Genomic DNA, 8,771 nt, shown 5'->3' with positions numbered 1-8,771 from the left:
GCCCACAAACGACTTACAGAAAGCTATCAAAATCTCACAAAGGGGAAAGAAGCCTACCTTCAAGCGCTCTACTGAGCTAGCATCAAAGAATATTATCGTTGGCAGTAGTAGTGGTGGTGCGCAGCGAGCTAATCGATCAGCTGCACCACCATCACCACGCTCGCGTTCAGGCCGCCCCATCAAGCTGCCAATCAAATATCAGTAGATAGATCAAATAAACAATACTACGAGATTACTATACTAGAGTTTCTCGCGATAATAGCTTTTATGTAGAGCTCTACAGCTTCAAGTTTGTGATAGTACTGTTGGGGAGAAATCCGGCGTTGGCCCGTCCGCGGCGTTGGCCCGTCCGGCACCTCTACATAGGGACAATTTGCTGGCGCCACGACAGTCCAGCGATCATTGTTGGAACCCCAGCATTGGGGACCGTTACCAGCGACGCCGTAATCGCCTGTTGCGATAAGGACTGTTGTGCCTTGGAGTGCGAGTTTCATAAATTCGTTACACTGCCTGCGTTGAAAAGAACTAATCCGGAATCTAAATTAGAAGAGGCACAAAACATGGAATGGCTTTGTCGGTATCCTCATCAACTTACATAGGATAATAGTCCTCTGTTGCTCCCCAAGCGCTGACAAGCACAGATGGCGGCTTCACTCCTCCACATTGTCTTTCACCCTTATATCCGCCTTGGGCTGAATTCGGGTATTCCGCATCCCAGCCTGGTAGAGCTCCAGTCACATTGTAAGCACTATAAGTGCAGTACGACCCTACAAAAAGAATCTCCTTAGTAGTCCCTCGATTATTATTGAAAATATAGCAAGCGTTCATCTCTTACCGTCAAAAGCTTCCAGCATGCTATTGGCACCGCCCGTCAAGGCGGTATCGGCCTGAGCAACCGGATCATCCGGGCTGATAATCGTTATAGTGTTTGGAGCCACCAAGGGCACAGTCAAGGCGAGATCTACAAAGAGTTCACCCCCAGATGTATTCATGGACCTTGTGTCGGCTGCACCATCGATAAGAATTTGCTTGGGCACAGTGCCCTTTGGTACTTCAGGGGCAAAAGCCGACCAAAAGATGTCAAGGTCCTCTTGCTTGTACTTGTCATTTCCACTGGTGTAGATGGCGTGTGTATAATTGGGATTGGACGGCGCAGGTCCTTGGGGGACCCCATAGAGATCTCGAATACACGCCGGTTCCAATGCGGAGTGATTGTTGCTGCATGCTACGGTGCTGCTTTCAAGTTTCGATTCTAGCGGAAGTGGTACTACTGGGGCACCCTGTTGCTTAATTGGATGCGCGACTGGCGCGCCTCTCTTTTGTAAAGCGTTTCTGCCAGCATCTTCCATTTGGTGGGACAGAATAATTCCAGGCCATATAAAATCGACATGCTCTCCCACGCTTGCAGGCACGTAGTACGCCTCTGTTGATGCTACAGTACGCCCAGAATCATGGTGATAGTTGTAGAATTCGGTCCCCAGCAGGTTTTCCAACTGCTGTACAGTTGCTGAAAATTCAATCCAGCCTTTGTTTCTCGACTGTGTGATAGGGTGCGCGGCAAGGTCGGCAGCCGGAATAGACTCTTCGAGCCACTGTTGGACCGCCATAACGGATTCGTCGCTTGGTATAAAGAAGCTACGAACTTCTTCTTGTGTCCAGTGCTGACCGTAAAGTGGCGAGTCTGGGTCTGAAATAGCCATTAGGAGTTCTTCACCTCTTTCTAACTCGTTCTGTGCAAGTGCAATCCGAGCAGGGTGAATGATGTCCGGTTCCAGACGATCACCTTTCTGCCACCCGTAGGGCAAAGTGCGACGTTCTTCGTGCAAGACATGGCCGCGCTGTGCCAGGGAGGCGCAAGAGAATGTAATTCCAGTGACAAAAAGCCACATAATCTGGTTGAGACTAGTCGATGCCATGCTTTCTTTTACGTACCAAAGACTTACAAATAGCTGGCTTGTGGTTGAAAGGCGCCTTCGCCGCTCTGCTGAGATTCTTTTGTGTCGGTGAGTGAGACTTCGAGATCTTTACGAAATCTGCCTTGCTTAATTTATGCAAGCTGCCAACATGCCATGCGGGGGGAAGATTCAGACTCGTATTCGGGCATTCATCCTTTAGTGAGCATGCTATCCTTGCTCATAGGCGACAAGTGGGCTGACTATGGGTATTAAGGCCGGCGCAATAAACCTTATCACACGTATTATCGTAGTTATGCAATTCAATTTTGTACAATAATCTTGTAGATATAAACATATTCTAAGGGGCTAAGCTCAAAAAGCTATACTTAGGCAATGCTAGGTAACGATATTGTACTCGATAGAGAACTGAGCTCTAGGCAACGTAGCTATCTATATATGGGCAGGCAAATAGACCGGTTGCTGTTACAAGTAACAAGAAAGGATCTCTCCTTAGCGCAGATCGCATAGTAACAAACCATCAGGCGTCCACGTTCAGAAGGTCCACGGTGCAGTCAGGTGATATGCTGTCACGCCAAAATGTGCCATCAGTGAAAGTAGACTGTGGTTGTGTTTAATGTTATGTAGTTAATATACCTTCTAGTATAGTTATAAAGATCGGCGTCGTAATTATGAGGAAACTTCTAAGAAAGCTTCTCTCACACCTAACCTTAAAAGCTTCTTCACTTTAATCTAGCTTAGAAGTTTAAGAAAATTAGTTTTGATACTAAGCGATTTTCTGTGTATTAGGCATTTCTTTTGTTTTTAGAGAAAGAGAAGAGAGTAGAATGTAGTAGTAGCAACAATAGACGTCTGTTTATCTTTCCTACTTCGCCGAGTTTAAGCAAACTATTACGTCTTGAAAGAGTTTGAACAATAATCGAGAAAATACAAAAAAATGCGTATAACCTCATGTCTATATTAATTGGAATAATGCTTTATGCGTGATTCTGTGCAGTACAGGAGGGTATCTTAATGAATCGTCTCATAGCCAATATTCCATAAATGGCCAAAAAAAAACTCCTGTACTATGCTGCCATCCAATCATACACCGTTGATGCTACTTTTCCTCGTGCTCTCGTCAATGTGTCACTGCTGTGGCAATTCTTGTTCTTCGGCAAAATCAGCCGCTTCCTTCTGCTCCGCCTCGCTTTCTTCGTCAACCTTGGCAAGGAAGGGATGTTCCAAAGCCTCAGCAGCCGTGATTCGCTTTGCAGGGTTGCACTCCAAAAGACGGTACAGAAACTGAACAGCTTCCTTCTCTTCCTCCTCAAGCTCCTTCTTGGGCTGAGTCTTGTCGCCTGTCCGGCCTGTGCACCAAAGGATAATCTTCTCTAGGCTGTGACCGCCTTCGCTATAACTAGGTACGTTCGTTTCAAAGACCTGGCCATGTAGGAGTGCTGTCTCTCGCATCTTCTTTCGTCCAAATATAGTGGTGATCTCGAGCAGCGCATCGATGTCGTCTGCGCTGTGAAAAAAGGGAAAGCGACGCGAGAGCATAGTCAAGAGTATGACTCCCACACTCCATACATCGATAGAACAGGTTTGCTGAGTGCATTTCAGAAGCACTTCAGGGGCACGAAAGCCACGAGTGCCCGCTCGATTGGCACGTCTGCTATTGCGAGTGTCGTTCTTAGGATAGGCAGAAGCGTTGTGGCCTGCTGATTGTGTCTGAGCGTAGACGCTGTGGGATATCCTATAGCGGCGATCCTCTTCGTTCAAGTGGCAGGCACAGTTGTGCCAATCTGTGCCTTCACGCTCCGCGAGGCCAAAATCGACCAGGACACCACGAGATTGCGATGTGTTGTAGAGAAAGTTGGTGGGCTTGACATCACGATGAATAATGCCTTTCTGGTGGACTGCTGCGAGGGCAGTGAACAGACTCCGGAAGTAAAAGCGCATATCGGATATCTTCATATCGCGGTAGTAATCTCGAAAGTCGCGATGCTGAAAGTAAGGTAGTACGGCCACCACCTGGTCCAAGTGACGGAAAGCGGTGATGAGGGGGCACACTGAGTCTGAATCTCTCAGATCGTAGAGAAGCTCGAGCTCATTGAAGATGCGTATCGGACTGCTGGTAACGTAGATCTTCTTGATGGCCACATAGTGGGGGCGGCGGGCGGACTGCTTCCTGCGGGAAGGGGACATGCTCTTGTTCTTCTCACGCTCGTCAATGTCCCAGTTGTTGTTGTATTTTTCGTACTCAAGATCTTCAGCCTTGTAGACGGTAGAAAAAGTTCCTGTGATGAAGTGTGAGCGACCCCCGGTACCCTGCATGACTGCAAGCCAATAATGGGGGACATACCCTCTCCAATGCGGTTGATCAGTCGAAAGCGCTTGCTGATACCGACAAATGTCTCTTCGAAGCGTGCCATATCCTCTTGCACGGAATCCTCGACTTCCTCGTCGCTGCTGTCGACTGTTTGCCCACTCTCGTCGAGTGGATCCATACTTTCGTCCATAGTCTCTTCAGCTTCTTCTGCCTTTATAGAGTCTTCGTGGACGTCAATGGCCTCTGCATTCCGCAGTGAAGTGCGTGCCTTTGCCATGGGAGGAGTGTAAGTCTGTAAGTGGTCTTCTTATGGTGTGCAGAATGATGCGCGAGTCTGCACAGCGTTTGGGAGACGCGTTCCGCGATTGAACCTGGATGACTACTAGGCCGGAAGGGGAAGCATGATGACAAGGCGCACGGGCCAATAAACACATGCAACGCGCTTTCCCGCCAAGTGAGACGACGGCCCGCACTTGTCCCTTTCACTTGAGCAAACAACCCCACCCTCGACGACCCCTTCGTCGCTTCTTTTTGTTTTGGCCTTCTTGTCTTTTGATTCCGCAAGCGACTCTGACCATTATGGATGCGCGCGTGGAATTCGACATCAATGAGGCGGTCAAGCTGTTCGACAGCGACCCTTCGACGATCCCCACGCCCGAGGCCCCGCAAGCGCTACAAGACTGCGAAGATGAGCCAGAAGCGCTGTCGTCGCCCGGATTGATCAACAGTGAGCTGAATCCTGTGGTTGATGCCGTGGCAGAGAGCCCAGATGCGATTACTCGCAGCTCTGTCTTTGATACTCTGCAGTTTCTGCTGAAGTGCGTTCCCGCATATCCAAAGCACGCAAAAACGTATGACACAGAACCTAACCGTAAACTGTTCCGGCTCTCTAGGCACTCATCGCAGATTCCTCCCGCAATTCTCAGCAAAATCCTCGACCTCATATCCTCCGCACTGTCTACGCAAGCCGACATAATCCACACAGACCTCGAGGCCGAAGAGCAGGATGCGATACCTCACCACAAGAATTTACTCGAGATGTATGGTTTCCTTCTCCGTTGGACCATCTCCGCAGTTGAAACAAGAGCACTGGAGAAATCTGCCTCTGCCCCAGCAGCGCGGGGGCGGGGTAAGACTACAAAGACGAAAACTGGCGGAGGCAAAGAGAGCGCCTGGGATGCTTCTGCCCAATTAGAGACGGCATTAGACCGGATGAGCAAGGTACTTAGACTCAAGCTGGGCCGTATATTCGTTACCACATCGGAGCGAGACACATTCATCGGCTTGTTCACAAAGCCGGTGTACCACATCCTCGAGAACGAGGCAAGAGTCAAGAACAATGCCATACGAAATCATTGTTTCAGAGTTTTGTGCTTTGCCGTCAAATCGCACGGACACGCGTACAGTAAGTACACTAAGGTTCCACTGAGTGCCTCTGTTGACGATCATGACAGCCGCACAAACTTCCATCAACCAGAGCCTGACATATTTTGAGCATCTGTCAGAGCCCATGGCAGAGTTTCTCTTCACACTTGCAGATGCTTTTGATTACCCACAACTCACTGAAGATGTCTTGAAAGATATCAGCAGCAAGGAGTTCAGTTCCACCGATCTCAAAGGTCCAAAGTCTATCTCGACTTTCCTTACCAAGATTTCTGAACTTACACCACATCTTGTCATCCGGCAAATGACACTGCTTGCAAACCTGCTCGATAGCGAGTCGTATACCTTGCGCTGTGCTCTCATCGAAGTCTGCGGAAACCTCATAACTATGCTTAGCAAGCTGAGTCAAGATGACCGCAGCGAAAACCACAAGGCACAGATCCGAATTTTCTTCGATGTGCTTGAAGACCGCTTCCTCGATATTAACCCCTATTGTCGTGCTAGGGTAATGCAGGTTTACGTTAAACTTTGTGATCTGGAGCAGAAGTACCCCAAGCGAAGACAAAAGGTCGCCGAACTTGCTGCTCGCAGTCTTGAAGACAAAAGTAGCAACGTTCGCCGAAATGCGATTAAGCTGCTTGCCAAACTCATCTCAACTCATCCCTTCACAGCGTTTGATGGAGGATTGCTGTCGACAAAGGACTGGACTAAGCGATTGGAGGAATGTGAAGCCCAAATCAATGCTCTACAGCCTCCAGAAGAGTTGAGGGAACGCCCACCAAGTGATCAGACGGTTGATGAGACACTGCTGCAGGATGCAACACAGGCTGATGTTGGGGATGAGGAAGGGCCGAAGCACCCATCTGAGATGAGCGAAGAAGAGAAGGCTGCCGCCATTGAAAAAGCTCAGAAAGATGCAGCCACCGCGCAAGAACTGGAAAAATTCCAGGCAGTACGCAAGTTCCTGCTTGAAGCACTCAAGTTCATTGAAGTCATCAACGATGCTGCTGAGATCGTAACTCAGTTACTGTCATCCAAGAACAAGAGCGAAGTCATCGAAGCCATGGACTTCTTCACCACCATCGATGCGTACAAGATTGCCAATGCAAAACTTGGTATCAGGAGGATGCTACGACTCATCTGGACCAAAGGCAACAGTGACGAAGGCAAGGGTGTGCAGACCCATCTGCTTGAATGCTATAAGGGCTTGTTCTTTGACGCACCACCCGGATTCGATGACAATGCGGTTGCAAACTACGTTTCAAAGAACATGATCAGTCTGACTTTCGGTACAACGCCGGCAGAACTGACGTCTCTCGAGCAGCTTCTCAGCACGATGATGAAGCAGGGCCTAGTCAATGGATTAGTCATCCAGAAGCTTTGGCAGATTTATGGCTACCAGAAGAAAGACATCTCGAAGAACCAGCGCCGAGGAGCTATCATCGTTCTGGGCATGCTGGCGCTTTCCACACCCGACATCGTGGTGCAGGAAATGGAGACCTGCCTTAGGATTGGTCTAGGAGAGCTTGGTAGGCGAGACCTGGGCCTGGCCCGGTACACTTGCATAGCTCTTCGTCGCATGAGCCAGCCGCCAGGAAAGCAGGCCGCCAGTGACGCTCCAGCTCAAACTGTGAAACTGCCAAATGATCACGCAGTGTTGGTGAGGCTGGCTGCAATCACAGAAATGACTTCGGACAGCAAAGAGTGGTATGGAGTAGCAGAGCAGGCTATCAGTGCCATATATGTTCTATCCAAGCACCCCGACGTCTTGTGCTCAGAAATTATCCGCAAGATTACTAAGCGTGTCTTTGCTGGTCAGCATAAATCCGAGTCGCGCCCTACATCAAGTTCGAGCGCTGTTGAGCCGAAAGGGGAGGATGAGGAAATGCCAGATGCACCTCCAGTCGAGGAGCCACAACCAAAGAAGCAAAACTCTGCCCTCGCTCTCTCGCAGCTCCTTTTTGTCGTCGGCCACGTTGCAATCAAGCAAATTGTGCACCTTGAGCTTTGTGAGCTCGAGTTCAAGCGTCGGAAAGCTGAAAAGGACAAGAAGAACGCATCTGCCCCTCGAAAATCGATGGCATCGTCGGGCGATCCTACCCCCTTGAAGAAGGGCCGCAAACGAGGCGCTACTAAGGAGCCTACACCAGCGCCTGAGGAAGCTGACGAGCTTGATCTCATGGCTGGTACTACTGAGGATGATTTCACCGAAGCTATTGCGCATGTCCGTGAACGCGAGCTTCTATACGGCCCGCAGTCTCTTTTGGCAAATTTTGGTCCATTGGTGGCAGACATTTGCGCCAACAACACGTCGTACAATCATCCGACTTTGCAAGCTCAGGCGGCACTCTGCTTGGCAAAGCTGATGTGTGTAAGCTCAGAGTACTGCGAGACCAACCTTGGCTTGCTGCTCACTATCCTCGAAAGGAGTCAAGATGCAGTCGTCCGCAGCAATCTTGTCGTAGCACTTGGTGACATGGCAGTGTGCTTCAACCACCTCATTGACGAAAACACCGACTTCCTCTACCGCCGCTTGAACGATGGCGACCCTAGTGTCAAGCGCACTTGTCTGATGACGCTCACTTTCTTGATCTTGGCAGGTCAGGTCAAAGTCAAGGGCCAACTAGGCGAGATGGCCAAGTGTCTCGAAGACAGTGACAAGAAGATTGCCGACATGGCACGCATGTTCTTCACTGAGTTGTCGACCAAGGACAATGCAGTCTACAATCAATTCATTGATATGTTCAGTGTGCTTAGTGCAGACACAGGCCTTAGCGAAGAGGCATTGAAGCGGATCATCAAGTTCTTGGCTGGATTTATTGAGAAGGTATGGATTTACAATAGACTACACAATCTTGCAGCATCGATACTAACACTGTGTAGGACAAACACGCCAAGCAATTGTCTGCCAAACTTGCTTCGAGGCTTCCAAGGGCCGAGAATGAGAGGCAGTGGAATGACATCGCATACGCGCTGGCTCAGCTACAGCACAAGGATGAAGAGATTCAGAAACTGGTGTCGGAGGGCTTCAAGGTTGTACAGACGGCTGCGTAGAAGGTTTTGTTGTTTGTTCCATTGTTGGGATTGGTTATGATTGTATGGAAACGATATTGATACCCTGGGCATTGGGTTGGAATTGAATTTGGCGTTGTGGTGGGTAAGAA

The 8,771-nt window shown here is 49.3% G+C and overlaps 3 protein-coding genes across 3 annotated transcripts in view; 1 reads left to right on the top strand and 2 right to left on the bottom strand.

Moving 5' to 3' along the window:
• Window positions 1-1,889, bottom strand: part of COCSADRAFT_169238 (uncharacterized protein) — a gene marked incomplete at both ends in the record, with an annotated part of 8,074 nt that extends 6,185 nt beyond the window's left edge. Inside the window, 3 exons of the mRNA XM_007699625.1 lie at window positions 304-525; window positions 596-767; window positions 836-1,889. Coding sequence (XP_007697815.1) covers window positions 304-525; window positions 596-767; window positions 836-1,889 — 1,448 coding nt within the window. The remainder of the gene's footprint in view (window positions 1-303; window positions 526-595; window positions 768-835) is intronic.
• Window positions 1,890-2,852: 963 nt separating this feature from the next.
• On the bottom strand, window positions 2,853-4,553 carry COCSADRAFT_137741 (uncharacterized protein). Its single transcript, XM_007699624.1, has 2 exons — window positions 4,258-4,553; window positions 2,853-4,192 (listed from the first exon to the last, which is right to left on the bottom strand). Exons 1-2 carry the CDS (start codon window positions 4,499-4,501, stop codon window positions 3,042-3,044), a joined length of 1,395 nt encoding a protein of 464 aa, XP_007697814.1. The 5' UTR covers window positions 4,502-4,553; the 3' UTR covers window positions 2,853-3,041.
• A 161-nt stretch (window positions 4,554-4,714) lies between these two features.
• Window positions 4,715-8,761, top strand: COCSADRAFT_296693 (uncharacterized protein). Its single transcript, XM_007699623.1, has 4 exons — window positions 4,715-5,042; window positions 5,118-5,629; window positions 5,679-8,434; window positions 8,491-8,761. Exons 1-4 carry the CDS (start codon window positions 4,804-4,806, stop codon window positions 8,659-8,661), a joined length of 3,678 nt encoding a protein of 1,225 aa, XP_007697813.1. The 5' UTR covers window positions 4,715-4,803; the 3' UTR covers window positions 8,662-8,761.
• Window positions 8,762-8,771: the final 10 nt, after the last annotated feature.

Source organism: Bipolaris sorokiniana (genome assembly GCF_000338995.1).
Source record: "Bipolaris sorokiniana ND90Pr unplaced genomic scaffold COCSAscaffold_4, whole genome shotgun sequence".
Lineage (NCBI taxonomy): Eukaryota > Fungi > Ascomycota > Dothideomycetes > Pleosporales > Pleosporaceae > Bipolaris > Bipolaris sorokiniana.
The sequence above is the reverse complement of the archived record's forward strand: the minus strand, read 5'-3'. Positions and strand labels throughout refer to the sequence as shown.